The 16737-nt window shown below is 40.0% G+C and overlaps 2 protein-coding genes across 2 annotated transcripts in view; one reads left to right on the top strand and one right to left on the bottom strand.

Annotated features, from left to right (window-relative positions):
* Positions 1 to 12139, bottom strand: part of LOC118224803 (uncharacterized protein C1orf87) — a 27687-nt gene extending 15548 nt beyond the window's left edge. Inside the window, exon 1 of the mRNA XM_035412530.1 lies at positions 12036 to 12139. Coding sequence (XP_035268421.1) covers positions 12036 to 12043 — 8 coding nt within the window. The 5' untranslated portion in view covers positions 12044 to 12139. The remainder of the gene's footprint in view (positions 1 to 12035) is intronic.
* LOC118224805 lies at positions 10870 to 16737 on the top strand. The gene is made up of 2 exons (XM_035412532.1): positions 10870 to 12120; positions 14697 to 16737. Exons 1-2 carry the CDS (start codon positions 11727 to 11729, stop codon positions 14924 to 14926), a joined length of 624 nt encoding a protein of 207 aa, XP_035268423.1. The 5' UTR covers positions 10870 to 11726; the 3' UTR covers positions 14927 to 16737.

Below are 16737 nucleotides of genomic sequence, written 5' to 3'. Positions count from 1 at the left end.
CCCCCTCCTCCTCCCTCCTCCCTCCTGCTGCTAGTGGAGAGAGGGGGAGGGAGGCAGGCAGAACAAGGGCTCTAAGGCTTAGGAGGATGCACCTTGGCAGGGAAAAGAGCAAGGAGATGCCGCCAGGGGTCTCGCCCATTGGCAGCACGCTGCAGAGGGCACCGAATGCCCATCAAACCACCGTGTGGTTAGCATAACACGTGCGGGAAATGATCATCTTTGGCTTGGAGTCAGAGGGAGTTTGTAGGAAAACTGGAGCGAAAGATTACGTTTGTATGAGCTCAGTCACGGTTTGAGGATCTCCCCTCACAACACAAGGTCGTAGAATGGTCGGGGTCGAATGAGGGGGGAGAAAGGATATTCGGCTCCTCGTATGGTGAGCTTCCAACGTGGGTAGCAGCAAATTCAGTCTGAAATTCCTGATACCCTGTCAATATGTCTGACCTCACATCAACAGCCCAAGTTATATTTTATTTTTTTTCTCCAAAAAGTTGCGTTCTGTCTCTGTGTAATCTTAAGTCGTTCTTCAGTAGCCTACTTTTGGTCTAGATGTAATTCATGCTATGACCTTGGAAGATTTAAATTTCCACAAAAGTCCAACACTTAACTGTTTGCCAATTATTTCACTGTTCTCAATAGTGCATTTTCCTGAATAAGAACCAAACCATAATGCCTTTTAATCAGTTATGGGTCATTACACCCATTGTACTTTTTCTACAACACTGGACTTCTGTAACAGTGGAAAAATACTTTTTTACTGTTCTACTGATATTTTATAATAGTACTCGTATTTTATTCCACCGCACTCAAATTGTATTTTTATGTTCTACATTCCATTTGGGACACGGAGACTGAGTCAGCAAAGCATTTCAATAAGTTAAATGCAGAGTTAGCCACAAACTTATGTCAGAACCCTCTCAGTACTGCTATTTCTTTTGTGACACAGGACTATGAGCTATATTTGGTTGGAGGGATTCAAGGTGAAGCATATGATCATACAAAGAGTAAAATGAAATGTGTACAGTTTAATGAAAAATTAGCAATAAAGATTTCCCTTGTGCCGTTACACTGCTTTTCATTATAACTTTAACTGTTAAATAAAATTAATAATACTTGAATGAATTATCAAATATAAAACATTTTAGTTGCCATATTTGTGCTGCTAATGAGTTCAGTCAGATTGGACGATTTTATGAGCACAACTTATGCTCAAAGCTGCTCAGAAAAAGCTTCTCAACAAAAATCTAGAGCTGTAAAGAGCTCTAAGCTTAAAAGATGAGCTGGCACTATGCTTCGCCTGTAAAATCACTAAGATCACCATAAAACAGTCAGTAAGCTAGCCAGCTTTATGGGAGACAGCAGCCTTCTGCAGCGACTCAAGCTGGGGCCCTGTGATGTGCACTGCCTTCCTCACAAGCCCTGATAATTAATGACTGTCCTTTCTGTAGGCTCCAGGAGGCCACCCAAAACTGCTGGCTTCTCAACAGGGGATGACTGTGTCGCAGGCAAGAGTAACAGAACGAAACCTGTCATAGTTTAATTCATTCGTCCCTTCTGTTGGTCTCAAGGTAAAAAACTATTTTCACAAGAAAGGTACTACAGTAAGTACCCATAATGACAAGAATTTACATTTTATCTTTGCTCACTGCATGCTTTGCCGTATGCAGACGACTCATTTCTTCACAAATGTGAATTGTGTCTATGCATAACTCTGACAGGCAGAACTGGTGCCATGATCCACTGGATAACTTCAGATCTAACACAGCTTCATTCTTCAAACTGTAGCCCAACTTGTATCATTCCCTGCTATCATTTAATAATTGAATAGAAGAAGTTCTCCTCCATTATGATTTATATTGCACAAATAATAATATGAATATTTATATTGAATGAACAAAACATATAAGAAAATGATGCTTGAAAAAACTTAAAAACATGAAGATAATGCTGTAAAACAATGTTTAATCCCTTTACCTTTCAAATGTGGTTTCCGTTCTTGCGTTTCATTTAAAATGCAATATGAAGGGAAGTTATTGAGAAAGGGAAAACCGTTTTAGACAGCTTTTGAATAAGACAGTACTGTACTAGCAATGATTCATATTTCATGCAGTTTGGTTGTCATCACTTCATGTCTAATCGCTACACTAACATCTAAACCTAATACAACATTGTACATTAAGCTTCCTGATTAGCGAAATTTGAAGAACTGTAATTTTCAGAATTTCTGTCTATTAGATTAATTTTCAGGCTGTAATATTACAAAATAACTGGTCATGCATATGCTAGTGGCCTTTGTTATATGGTTTCAAAAGTAATCAAACAAAAACAGTGAGTTAAGAGAGGAGATTTTGATGAGGCGATGAAAAAAGGACGAAACAGTGGTCACTGCAGTTCTTTGAGCATAACAGTGATTGTCTGTCAGGCGGTGTGACATCGCTGGAATAGCACCCACCAGGGAAGCCCTGCAGCCTCATTAAGGGGGCAGACCTTTTAGATGTGGTAATGTCACTCTGCAGTATCGGAGACTGCAGCTCAATTTCGAGCACCAGGAGGTGGCTGTCCGTGTCCCCGCCAGCCCTCACTCACTAAATTAGGCTCTTTTAGTGAATGCCTCGGCGTGATTTTAGCTATCGGTGTACCGCGGCTACACAAGAAATGAGCACTGCGGGACTCTCTTCCGACTTCATGATGAACTTTTTCAGCAAATCCGTCCGAGGGAGTGCACGACGCCAGACGAAACATTCACCGGCGCTGTGTCCTGGTAAAGGGTGAAATCGTGAATGCGACAGTTGGAAAACAAAATGAAGTGTCTGTTCACCACGGGGCTGTCGGGGCAACAGCACATAAGGCGAGAAGAACAAAATGAAAAGGAGCCAGTTGCGGCATACAGACTTTCTTCAGTATGACGTGACACCGCGGAAATCACTATTTCGTAAATGAAGGAAGTTAACGGTGACAGTGGAATGTCTCAAATGGGTAATAGGGGAGCTGAGTATTAGTATGAGGGGGGACATGAATGCACTGTGCAAGCGTCCCAGGGAAGGAGCTCAGGTGTGACCCCTCTCTAGCCACTCAGCGTGGTGCTGGCAGTGCAGGGGGGGCTCAGTACAGGTGGGTTAGGGTGACCCATACCAGCTGCCTGCTTGGTGCTGCTCTGGGGGGGTCCACATGGCTGTGTACAGCAGATAGTGCAGAAATGATGGGACCTGCCTTCACTGGAGCACTGACACAGAGGTCACCTGACTCCGCTTTGCATGCCATAACGAGCTTCTTACAAAAACCAAAATGGCGAGATCACGCAGGAAAACCCCGGACACCTGGCCCGCTCGTTCTGACCCCCCATCACCTGCCAAGCACCAGGAGCCAGGTCCTATAATCTGGGATTCTCCGCCAGACAAAAACAAGCACGGTTCCTCTTCTTCTCAGCTCACATTAGATCCTGATTTACACAACGCTGCCATCCACTGAGCACGTGCCTTAAAGATGACAGCCGAGCGGATGTATAAGAGTACAGCCAGCACACGCCTCTATAGGTGTGGTACTTCTAGCAGAGTATACGGTATGTTCCCTTTTGTGGAGCTGTGGGTGTCACTGGTGCACGTTGTAATAGATTCTGGAAACCGTTTATGGTTTGTTTTCATTGAAGCAATGTCAATTAAAGGCTTAACTAATATCCACGACAGCCGTGTGAATCGAGGCTATTATCTCCACAGACTTTCTCGTTTCCGCACGCCCCACTTGCAAGCAAAGGTACACACATATTTATGAAAGTCTGATTTCCAAAACAACCATGACAATAACAGGAATGTGACCTTCAAGGGGATCTGAGGATTAAATGGTAGAGCGAGTTGCGAAGGCCCTTATAAAAATCACACCAGTACGTATGCAGAATGGCTGTACAGCAGGTGAGCTTTCTTGTACTTACGTTTAGTCTGGTGGAAACGAACGGCGGGTATTAAAAAATGTTTGTTGGCGGGTGGAGATTGGAGACTGGAAAACAAATCACGGAGAAAAGTCGACCAAAGAACAAAACGGTGTTGTGTGGGTCATCTTGATATATTCCTCTGTGTATGAAAGAGGGGAATATATATACAGAGATGGTATCAGGACACCTTAGCAGCTCTCTTGTCTGCTTGCAATCTGGTTTTGACAGTGAGCCTCTGTAGAATAAATGAACTGTTTTTTTCATGAGAGGTTTACCCTTACCTTACTGCTGCTACATACAGTCACGTAAAAAAGCATCTGCCCCCTTTCTGATTTCCTGTACTACTGTATATCTGTCTCACTGAATGCTTTCCGATCTATAGACGAAATGTAATATTAGACAAAGGAAACCTGCATAAACACAAAACACATTTCAAAAATAATTTCACTTATTAAAAAGTTATCAAAACACCCATGTGAAAAAAGTAATTGCCACTTTAGTTCCTCAAACAACCAATTTGCCCAGGTTAATTGATAATTAGATTCAGCTGATTGAACACAGCCAGGCTTGATTGCATCTATTCATATTGAACCACTCTCATCAGAGTGAAGTAGTCACCACAAAGTTTCCACAAGCGCACTATGCCACGATCAAATTAAATGTCAGATATTAAATATGGAATAACAGAGGAAATCTTGAAAGGGGGAGAATGCTTTTTCCAACAACACCGTATTTGCAAGGGGGTACGAAGCTGCTCTGTACACAAGGCAATGTCCGCGGCTAGCCGTAGAGTGGCTGCAGTGTTATCGGTAACCCACGGGGAACGACTGGGGATGCTCTCTGAAGCAATCGGGGCAGATTGAATTGCAAGTGGCATAGCCTTTACGCTGCTGGCTGAAGTGGCTGTCACTACCAATGCCTGGGACGGTGTGTACACACATGCGACTGAGCAGCGAGGGCCTTCTAAAGTAAAGGGTTCCTGGACGTTACCCTCTGTCACTCTGCATCAGACTCTTTCATTTGGTATCCCGGTGTACTTGGGCCCGTAAACTTTTTTTTTTTCGGTCTGCTATTTATTTTATTTATTTTTATTTTGCGTAACTTCGTTGAAAGAGCCGTCTTGTTTGTACATTAGATCATTCGTCCTCATTTCAGCCTTGAGATTTTAACGTAGAAAACTTCAAGATTTATTACTATGCTGTCTGGACAAGAGTTTGTTTCCACAATGACTAATCTTCTAACAGCAGTAATATTTGAATTATTTAGAGGTATTGAAACTGAGGCGCATACGCACCACTGAGAAGATAACTGAGCAAAAATATTTGATTTTCTTCTGACGCTTGTAACCGAAGCATATTTGACAATAGAATGTACGATTATAAAAATAGTTTTAGGACAGCATTTACAAGTGGTAATATGTTCTAATTTAAGTGAACTAATAATTTATTTCAAAAATTTACAAATGGAAACCCGCCTCACTCAAACTCAATAATGATCTATAAATCACTACATACTGTATTTTTACAGAAGCTGGCTTGGCATGCTTATTAAATACAGAAAAATACATCAAATACATTTCTTTGGAACTTTGCTGTTTGTAGTCTGTTTGTTTATGATAATATCATATCACAGTGTGCTTATGTGCACTAACTGCATTCCAACGTTCAGGACTTGGCAAAATGAGCTTATCAGTCTCACCACACTGCCCTCTAAACTTTGTTTCCCTGCCTCCTGATTAGCAGATTACCTGAAGCTCATGAGTCATACCTAACTGTGTAATTTATGAGTGCACGATACAGAAAACCAGCCCCCTAGTAAATTCACAAGTCAGATCAGTGCATTCACTAATGCTGGCATTCACTAAAGGGCCACGACAAGCCTGATTGGCTATTTATAGCTTCCAATTTCCATACTAAGCGAGGCGGCCGACGCTGCAACTCATTTTCTTCCGATTAGCGCTTTTTCAATAATTCTTATTAACGGCGTGTTTAACCTTCTCTCCGGCCGTTCTGACACCGGCTGGCTGAGAGCGGCTGACGGAGGGAGGGAGGGCGCAGCCCCGCCCACACACAGACGCCCGAGGCCTCCTGGCACACAACGGCCGCTGTCACGGCTAAAGGACAACGTCCATCCTCATCCTCATCATCATCCTCATCCATTCACAACACAGGGCCATTTATTATCATCCCAGCCGTGACCCTCAAAGTATTTTTTTAATTTTTTCAATTTTTTATGAACCAACCATTTATTGAACAAACATACCTCTATATCTCTTTGTGCTGTTTAACCAGCTTTGCAGTTCAAACCCTGCTGTTCAAATTTGATAAACATTTAAATTACACAAAGCAACCCACTACCCTACCACTCTTTTCTCACGTAATTTCCTTACTGTTGGCATAGCACATTTTGTGGTTTATACTGATGCTAGCTTTATGAATTTTGACTTGATGTGTATTATGGTTCTTTGCAGAATAGCTCCTGAACAACAGATTATCTCAGAATGCTCCTGTTCTCTGATTTGGTGAATTAAGGTTATGCCACATTATTACAACAGACCACGCTTTGTTACATTGAATCACAGCAAGTCCACCGCCACCCAAATCATTCTTGAAAAGAAGAGAGAATGAACAGGATAAAGGTCCTGTTTTATTCCCCCTTGTTTTTTTTCTCTTTGACCCAAATGCTCCTGTGTTCTTCTGAGGTTTGGACCTGCCTATCCTGTCACTATATTGCAACTGCTGCACCAATGAACCCAGAGTTTAGGGAGGCAGTGGTCTCTGAAGTCACCTTGTTATTCCTCCCAACAATCACATTAACCCTGTACAGCAGAACAGGCTACTCAGTGGCGTGGACAGAATCACAAATTAATTCACCAGCAACCACGGCTCTGAACTGAAATAAATGTATGCGGTTTTCCTTTCCGACAGCCAGTGACTGCAGAGTTTTCTTTGTCTTGCTCTCTTTCTCTCTCTCTCCCTCTCTCTCTCTCCCCCTCTCCCCCCCCCCCAAATGCTTTATTGGCGTGCCATATTTCAAAATATATATTTCCAAGGCATAGTGATAACAACAATCTAATTTAAAAATGAGACCTGCAGAAGTCCCTCTGGAGTGTCTGCTAAATGCTGCAATATAATATAACGTGAAGTAAGATCTGACTCCGTCCCAGATATCTCACTATTCACTAGTACAGAAACATTAACTCTGTGGTGTTTCCTGAAGGCAATTTATAGCTTTTGTTAGACAAATGTCGCCCTAAATAATTACAAAGTTATTACAGATTACCGATATGCAGTTGAGACCTTCTTCCTCGGGTTAAAAAATTTTGAGGATGCAACATAACTATTGGTAATGAAAATACTACCATAACATACTGTATATAATGTGACATATTATTAAAATGGCTATGTACAAAGGCATTTCAACGAGAGAGTGTTTTCTGAGGCTAGCCTAGAGACATCACTCTGACATCTCATAAGGAAATTCCAGCGCAGCTCTTGATCAGGAATTTACCTGGCACACAACATCCTCAACCTTGAGGGAATAAAGAGCGAACAAACTGCCAGCCTGGCCTGCTCTCAGTGATAAATTAAAACGTGAAAGCACTTGAAATGGAAGAAATGATATACGTGGACATTAAAAATCACGCCCCGGTGATCTAGTATCAAAAAGACAAGTTTATGTCACTGTGAATTTCACCAGGAAAGACTAATCAGGCTCTCTAGAGGAAGGAAAGCATCCAGAGGCCTACTGCAGTGTAAAAACCTAAATTTTATATAAATTATTTTTGTATACACAGGGATTTTGGATCTGTCTCGTGTGCTTCAATATTATTTCACTTGTATAATGAAGTTGTACCATCAAAGGCAATATACACATTTCGAGGTCACATCCACAGAGGACCTTCATATTTAAAGCACTCAACCAAAAAAAAATCTAATATTTAGGGGAGTATCTCCTTCATGCTGGATTCAAAGGCAACTCCAGACACTGAATGAATAAAAGAAAGCTTGAACTTAAATATTTTATCTTGTTGTAGACGTAAGTGCTGTTGTCAGTGTTAAAAGATGCATGGTTCTGTGCTGCAAATATAGCCAACTTTAAGCAAAAAACTTATGAAAACATGAATCTGCTGATTCTGCTAAATTCACTTATGAATGCCACTTAAACAAAAGACAACGACACCACACAATAAAAACCGTCAGTGACAGGACTGACCAACAGAATAATTTGGCTATGTCACTAATAAAGTATGCTTCGAAACAATCATTTGTATGAATTCTCTCAGGTATTCGGAGGCTCATCTGATTTTAAAGTGCGCTTCACACAGTACTGCAAGGTAGAAGTATCCTAGAGTATTTGCCAGGATCTTTATGTCCACTAAATATATATTCTTTATCTCAGTAGTTTATCATAATAATCCATTACATTTCATTACATTATAGGCCTTTAGCAGATGCTCTTATCCAGAGCGACTTACACAACTTTTTACATATCATGCATCCATTTATACAGCAGGACATATACTGAAGCAATGCAGGTTAAGTACCTTTCTCAAGGGTACAACGGCCGCCCATACGAATCCCTAACCCTGGGCTGCAGGGTGTGCTGCTCAACATGTAACTGACCAATTATAGTACACGATTACAGTTACCTAACTTTACTCACCATGTTTTAGAACTCATTCTGTTCATAGGTGGAAAACCAAAACCAACAGACCTATGGCTCTCCATGACCAGATCTGGGAACCTAGGATTTAGACCAATGAACACCCCGTCATTTCATCGTAGCCAAACTGTAGGAGAATGCATGAAAAAATGTTTATTAGTTGCTTGAGAAAGCACTAAAAACAACTGGTATTGTCTTAAAAGGGGAAATACCACAATATTGTTTCCACTTGCAGATGATAATTATTTCCGTAAGCTTTTCAATATGATTGATTTTTAATTAGAACATGCTGCAAGTGAGCATGTCTTTGAATCTGAGGATAGCCAATTAACTGGACAATAGAAAAGACTGGCAGTAAAACTAATCATTAGATACACTTGGACATAATACAAAATATCCCATCAACTTTAAAAGTTCAGCTTTCAGTTCTGTTGTAAACAAACTTCTGGCAGTGTCATTTTGTCACAGTGATATGATTCATTCTGGGGTCAATGGCTTCAATAAGTTTTTTAGAGCCACTCTTTGAAACCAGTGTTGTGATCTTAATTGAATCTAGTTCTATCACACAATAATATGTGTGTGTGTGTGTGTGTGTGCGCGTGTGTGTGAGATAGAGCATGTGTGTTTGTGCAAGTAGGGGTGGAGGGGGGCAGTAGGGGGTGCTGAGGTTCTTAACAAAAAAAGGATACTGAGCATCACAAAAGATAGCCGATCAATCAACAATCACAAGATGATCTGTGACCCGACAGGAAATTAAAAAGAAGCACATTTTCAACAGCAGTAATGTGAAGTTATGAAGCTCCATTATTTGCTTTTTCTTGGCCCAACCCCTATTACCAGTTGTCAAAAAGTGACATGAAAATACTTACGAATATATAAACAACAAAACTCAATGAATGACTGTTGATAGCTCATGATAGATTTCCTTTTCTTTCTTTCCTCAACCTTGCTCAGAAAATTGTCTCCTCTGATGACACCACCTTTCATCAAAAAACAGATGAAAAGTTAATCCTGGAAAAGAGGCTACATATCATCTTTTTTAAAAAAGGGAATCAGACAGAAAGACACTAAGCCATAACAATGTCAGCTCAGCATGTCTGAAAATGGGACACTGAGACTACAAAACCCATGTAGGCTAGCAGCACTTAATTTATGAAGGCTGCAGCAGGACAATATCCAGCAGCAGTGCTGAAAGGTGACAAATGAATTGAATGACAGCTGTTCACAATGAACCATTCCTCTGCTGGCACAGTTCAGTCATGATTGCAATGTTACAGAAGGCGTGGAACACAAGGTAATTGTCTCCTGGCATCATGACAAGGATTTTATTTGGTGAGTTTTTTTTTTTTTTTTTTTGAGTTTAACAAAAATGACTGGTGCATTTATTTATTAGTGAAGTTGTTTTAGATGTTTTGTTATTAGGAGCTAGGTTTATTTTCTTCCAATTACAAAATGGACACTGAGTCATCAAACAAATCCTTTTTTAAATTATGTCAAGCAAAATAAGTCACTACACATTATGTGAAACAAGGCCCCAAAAATGTAGTTTTCGATATCTTTTCGTCTAACGGTTATTAGGCCTACAGCAGTAGTTATCAGAGAAGAGAAGACTGTCAATTTTAGACCACATTTGTGTTCAGCGAATTCGTGGTACTGTAGCCTATAGAAGAGAGACCTGATGTTCAATCCACCGTTTCCTGGTGAAAAACACTGGAAATGTGTTGCTGTGACAGGTTCATCTCGTTGCTTCTTAGCGGTTGGCCAGAGGATACGGTAGGATCTGATCGCAGACCTGATCACGCGACTCCTCGTCGTGCGCCTTTCCACTATAATTGAGTCCTTTCTGCTGACAGCTTGTGCAGTGTATTACTGGAAAACATGAGTAATGATGAATTGTGATTCTTCCCTAGCCAGATGTAGTAGGATTCCCTGTCCGTCTCGTTCAGTAGTGACCATGCACCTACACTAGAAAGAAGATGTTTTTCTATCATAAATATTTAATGGCAAAAGTTTAAGTTTTCAGATTAAGTAAAATAATGAATAAATGCGTTTGATAGAACGACGCTATTATTTTTCCATGCTTCTCCAGAAGTAATGAAACGAAGGAGACGCCGAAAAACGCGAGCAATGCTGCGTTTTCAAAGTTAAACGTTAAGTTCCATAAACCAGATATTGGCCTATGCTGCTGTTGGGTATAACTGCAGCCGTGCAAAAAAAGAAGTATGAATTCTTCTCCCTCGACTGAACGCTGATCCCACTCACAATTCAGTATTGGACGGCGTTCGCTTCCCTTATAATTTAGGAGACATCTGAAAGAAATCGCGCTGTCGCCAGCGCAGCAGTGCCTGCGACCCGACTTACCTTGGGCGCAGCTGCGCTGAACAGATGAGAGCATCTCTTTTATCTCCACGTACGCAGCGCAATGTAAGCTAGCTTCAAAATGGTATTGTGTGTAGCAGGAGAGCAGGGGCACTGCACTGGCAGACTTTGAATTGTTTTTGCGTAGCCTGCTGATTTTACAAGCATTTGTGTTCCAAAGAAAAATCTTGTGCAGTCGTGGAAAACTGTTGGCTCTGGAACCGAACACTGCATCTCGTCTGTTCTACCAGGGGACTTAAACATCTTGCATGGAAATAACAATTACTTTCACAAGAAACTGGACGGTCGCTTGACAGCTGTAACATGTGTTCTTCATAATTCATTGTTAATCGAACAGAGGTATGGCTTTTTTCAATTACACAATAGAACAGAAATATTCACTTGCAGGGTTTTTTATTTTATTTTCCATGTCCCCCTGTTGTTTGTCACCTAGCCTATTTTGCCTGTGACTTTGAAACGTCGCCAATGACCATATTGGCGACTAGACAGGTTAGCTGCGACGTAGCCTAGTTAAAAAGATAACGTCACACGTGCATCTTATATAGTATTTCTGGTGAAACTTGTTCGACTGAAAAAACAATATTACAATTATTGTCACCAGAGGTTCATAATGCTTTTTATAAGTACGTGCGCTGTTTCTTATGATTTTCGTTTGTTAACGATAGATTAAAACAGACAGATATAGCCTACTTACAGTAGTAATGACTTTCATAGTGGTCATTACAGTAAAGTAAAAATAGGCTACACACAGGGCATCATGTTTTCATGCAATACCAGTGCTATAAAAGATTGGAGCTATTTCCTGTCACAGATCTTACCGCTCGTAAATAAAACCGCAGGTGTTGTTCAGCAAAGCATCGAAAATGTAGAGGTTACTACAAGTTCAATGGTGACTGCCTTGGAACCTGACCTCAGTAGTATGAGCGCGAGCAAGCCACCCTTGAACTCGAACCACACTTCGGGACTGGAACACCTTTTTCAGTACTACTCCGAAAATGACCTTCCTTACACGGACTATAAATCACCGCCCAGGGATTCAATTCCTCTCCCCAAAGCTGTTCTGTACCTGGTCATGGCAGCGTTGGTGGTGGTCGCAGTGGCATACGCAATTGTTGGACATCTGGTCAAGGATCTCGTCCATGACTTCCTTGGTGAGTCTTCAGGTTGAATTGCTTTTGGTATGTCGGCTTAGTTGGTACTACCTTGACAATACATTATGGTAAATTTTACTTTGTCCGTTAACTTGGCCAGTTTAAAATAGCGAGTATGTCTGTGCGCGCAGTTGCGCACATGCCTTTGTAGCGTTTGTTGATCACGTGCAACGCAACTCTGAAGAGAAAGAATGTTTTCTTTTTGAGTATACTTCATCAGTGCCTTTTTAGTAAATTAACTTCTGTGCAAAACCGTGATTATACTTCCCAGTGCACATTCATGAGGACAGTGGAATTGAAGCGTAGACTGAATTTTAGGCACCAATGAAAGTTCCATTCTAATGAATGTGCGTCCCAAACCCCGAATTGTTTAGTTCTGTATATTCCAACCCGAACGCATATTGTCCTACAGAAACAACCTTGTCGCAGTTACTCGTCTACATGCAAATGATGCGATATAGATTTAAACGCATCGGTCGTTTGGTCCTGCAGGAGACGTGAGGGACGTGAGGGTTTTTTTTTTTTTTTAGATCTTTCGGGGGAAATGTAATAGCCTAATCGCAGTATTAAATTGTTCAATTAACGTATATGATCAGGAAATTGATACAGGTGGACATACTGATCTGCATGCCGTCTATCAGCAGGTGGCCGACCAATGAGATACAGATTTGCATCTCGTCTATCATAGGTGCCAATCGAAATGTATAGCCCTACATAGGCTACTAGAAATGCTTTGCACGTTTATTCAGTGTCACGCTAACTTGTCCGATTGTTTGCATAGGCGGTTTATATATATTTATATACAATATTTTTTATTTTATGTAGTAAGGTGGTACAGTGGGTGACATTGTCGCCTCACAGCTATTCTGTGTGGAGTTTGAATGTTCTCACTGTGTCTGCGTGGGCCTCGTCCGGATACTCCGGTTCCTGTTTCCTCCCACAGTCCAAAAGCATGCAGGTTAGGCTCATTAGAGGTTCTAAATCAGTGGTGTCAAACTCGTGCCATGGAGGGCCGTGTGTATGCAGGTTTTCATTCCAACCAATTAATGCTGCCTTAATTGAGTCCAATTACTCATTCAGCCATATGCGTTTAACTGCATTGAAGCACAGAATATAAGAAAATTTTTATTTAGACACCATTGTGCACAAACCTGCATCCCTAATTCAGCAAATAATTTAACTAATTATATAATCAAGATCTGAGGCTGGAATGAAAACCTGCATACACACGGCCCTCCATGGCACGAGTTTGACACCACTGATCTAATTATTTATGTCACTGTTTTATTCATTAAGCTACAACTAGTACATGTGTAGCTCTTTCATACAAAGAGCCCGTTATTGAATAACATTTAATGTAATATCAAATGACAACCAAAGCAAGAACAGATGGATTAATGGTATATACCATATGAGGGGATATTATACAATAGAATATCAGGTTCCTGCAAAAATATTTTCTGTAAATTTAAATCTGTTTTCTGCACTTTTGATCTTGATAGTAACTCTATCCTGTGACAGCAGTGTAAGAAAATGTATAATACTGCCCACTCCCATGACACAATAAGATGACATTTTCCACACACAGGAGAATCACCTCAAGGTATTGGCGAGGCCCAAAAATGTCGACTATCTAGTGAAGTTTACAAGCTGAAGCTTGGACCACAGGCACTTAAAGAGCCCCTGAGACGTCCCTCTTCCCTGAATGGCGTGCAAACCTATCGAGTGCGCTCCTCTCCACCCCTTTCTGGTTTTTATTTTATTTATTTATTTTCTTGCTTGTGTCCAATGTGTAAATGTGACTGATGTCTTCATGGGAGGCACAAGCTAGAGCCACAGTACTGCTGTGCAGTGCTGTTCTTTGGAATCTGCTGTCCAAAGTAAAGTAAAAAGTAAAAAAAAAAAAAATAAAATATCCTTGAAATGTACATATCTATTGCATATAAGAAATTACTTTTATGATATATATCACATTGCTATTTTCTTGCCCAAATGTAAATTGAATTGGTATCTGACGACATACTTGAATGAATGATATCTGAAGACAATTTTCTCAAATAACATAGTATTGTTTTCCCTTATTTCAACCTAAAAGGAATGCAGAAAACAAATTCCTAAATTCATTATTGTTAGGGCTTTGAATGCATTGCCCAAGATGGAAAAACTGTTCAGGTTGTTAGGGTTGTGAGGTGATGGAGTGTAGCCAAAGGAGAAAAATGTTAGACATCATTTGTAAAAAGAGCCTAAAGTAACCTTGATCAGGATGCAAATAAAAAACACATTGCAATTAGTCTGTAAATATTTACAACATTCACTTCTGTTCATGTACCGTTGTGTTTTATAGACTGTTGATTAGCATTTTCCTCAGAAAATACTCACACTCAGGTATGTGAAACACTAAACTGAGTGATGCTCTCTTCTGAAGGTATTAAGCTTGACTTTAGTAAGGACTCAAATTGAAACTGATAAATGCTACCCCAGATGTATGCGTATTTAATCTCGATGAATTCATCAGTACTTTGTGAAAGGCTTCAGCGTTACAGATGTCTTCTCTCTCTCTCTCTCTCTCTTTTTAGACTGGGTGTTTGGTCCTCGTCCCACCAACAACAGCAGTAAAAGCGACATAAACTGTATCACCAGCAGCCTGAATCAAATAAGCGAGATGAGCGAGCGACCGAGTTTAGTGGAAATGGCCTACATTTCCCATAATCACAATAGCTGCCTGGAGGTCGCCAAACACGAAGAGCTCGTTCTTACCATAGATGAAACGTCACAACTACCTCAAGAACCTTACAGCGGCACTTAAACGTTTGTTTAGCTATACAGTGTTTTTGGGGACAAGAAGCCAGGTTACTTGTGTTTCTTTTACCAGTGCACCGGCCCAGTAAGTTATGATTGAATTCAGCATGCGGTGTCATTGCTCATAGCGGCACTGCATATGGAGGTCTTTCATTCAGCTGGTGTTTGAATGCTTGGGAAATAGGACGTGGTAACTCGGTGATCAAATGGGGCACTGATTTGCATGGATGTCTAGACATATTCGAGGACTGGATTTGCACCCAACTTTTCAGAAGGGATTCTGAAGATATGCACACTCGTGTGATGTGACAGCACTGCATTGTCTGGATTTGTGTTGACATTATTCAGAGTTCATTATTCAAGAATTTTTTATGCGATTGCTCGTATTGCACATCTTTAAATGTTAACAAAGTATTAAATGAGTCATTACATAATTCACTCTGACACAGCCATACGAAGCTTTGGCATATTACATACACTAAAGACTGACAGTTTATGGTAATATTTTATTCACTTTGATGTTTTTCCATAAGATCCATTTGATTAACATTAAAGCATCAATGATGTTACAGTTCATATTTGGAACTACGACAATGTACTTTAAAATACCGAAGTCCAAATACTTTTAAAATTCACATTATCCACCACAAGGTGGAGTATTGCACAAAAAATGAACTCTCAAATATAAAGAAAATAATTAAAAGTGCGAATTTCATTGCTTCCTCAGATGAAGATGCCTCGTGCAGTATATAATTTAACCAGTAATATAAATATTTAATTGTATTCTCCAGCACTTTAAAAGCATACAGGTATCTTTTTCCTGTTTTTTACAACTTTGGTATATTATAATTATTAATACGATCACATTGATAATGGCATTGCAAAAAAACAGATTGGCAGCTTTAAAGTTTTTGTAAGTAACTTAAATTTTTTGTTAACTTAATTGAGTAAGTTTCTGGTATCTGGCTATTATTATTATTATTATTATTATTATTATTATTATTCCTCATTCAGTAGTTTAGGTTCTTTACTAACATGTTACATTCACAGAAAATCCACCTGCTCATGCTACAGTGTATGCCATCATGCTTTTTCCCTGGTTTCGCCATTCACCTTGGTTTTTTCAGTTGTCAAAATGATCTGATCTGTTCTGTCAACAATGCTCATTCAGAAATCACAAATTAATGTGTGCTGTTGGTTATTTTCTCTAGAAATGGCAGAAACAGAAGCATAATTATAGTAAGAAAGAGCGGCTCTTGAAAAGAAGATATAAAAACCAAAAAACAGATGTTTCAAGGTTATGTTGAAATATAAGATTTTTGAGGAAAAGTTAAAGTGATATATATTTTTACTCCTATATAAGGGCTTTTGGCTGTCATCTAGGTGAGAATTATTTCAATTTGCATTGGAAAAGGTGAGATTCACTGGGATTTGACCTGAGCGCAATCACATGATTTCCCATGCTCTATGTACAGTACTGGACAGCTGGATCTCTCGTGATGAGTATGTGGTGACAGCATGGGGCAGAGTGACATTATGCTTAACACTGATCCCATCTCGGCAAACTGTACCATTCCTGTGATCTTTGTGCTTGTAACTTGTGTATTTCAGTGTCAACACATTACAGACAAAAATTTTAAAAATAGTTGTTTCCATTCTTTTCTTGATTTTCTACTTGGTATTTCTTCTAATTTGTTTGATTCTGTTTTGTACTTACGATTCATGTGCCACAATTGCTGTACATACTTTTCTGTTCAAAAGCAACTTTGTGATGTCAAATACATGGGGATATTTTGGGTATTTTAAAGACAAGTAAAT

The sequence above is a fragment of the Anguilla anguilla genome, chromosome 4, assembly GCF_013347855.1.
Source record: "Anguilla anguilla isolate fAngAng1 chromosome 4, fAngAng1.pri, whole genome shotgun sequence".
Lineage (NCBI taxonomy): Eukaryota > Metazoa > Chordata > Actinopteri > Anguilliformes > Anguillidae > Anguilla > Anguilla anguilla.
Note: the sequence above shows the minus strand (reverse complement) of the source record. Positions and strands in the feature narration are given on the sequence as shown.

Excerpts from the sequence above, each read along its gene's own strand:
- LOC118224805 (XM_035412532.1), top strand. The coding sequence starts at position 11,727 with ATGTTTTCATGCAATACCAGTGCTATAAAAGATTGGAGCTATTTCCTG. Across the intron at positions 12,121-14,696 it reads TCTCGTCCATGACTTCCTTG|ACTGGGTGTTTGGTCCTCGT; the intron begins GTGAGTCTTCAG and ends CTCTCTTTTTAG.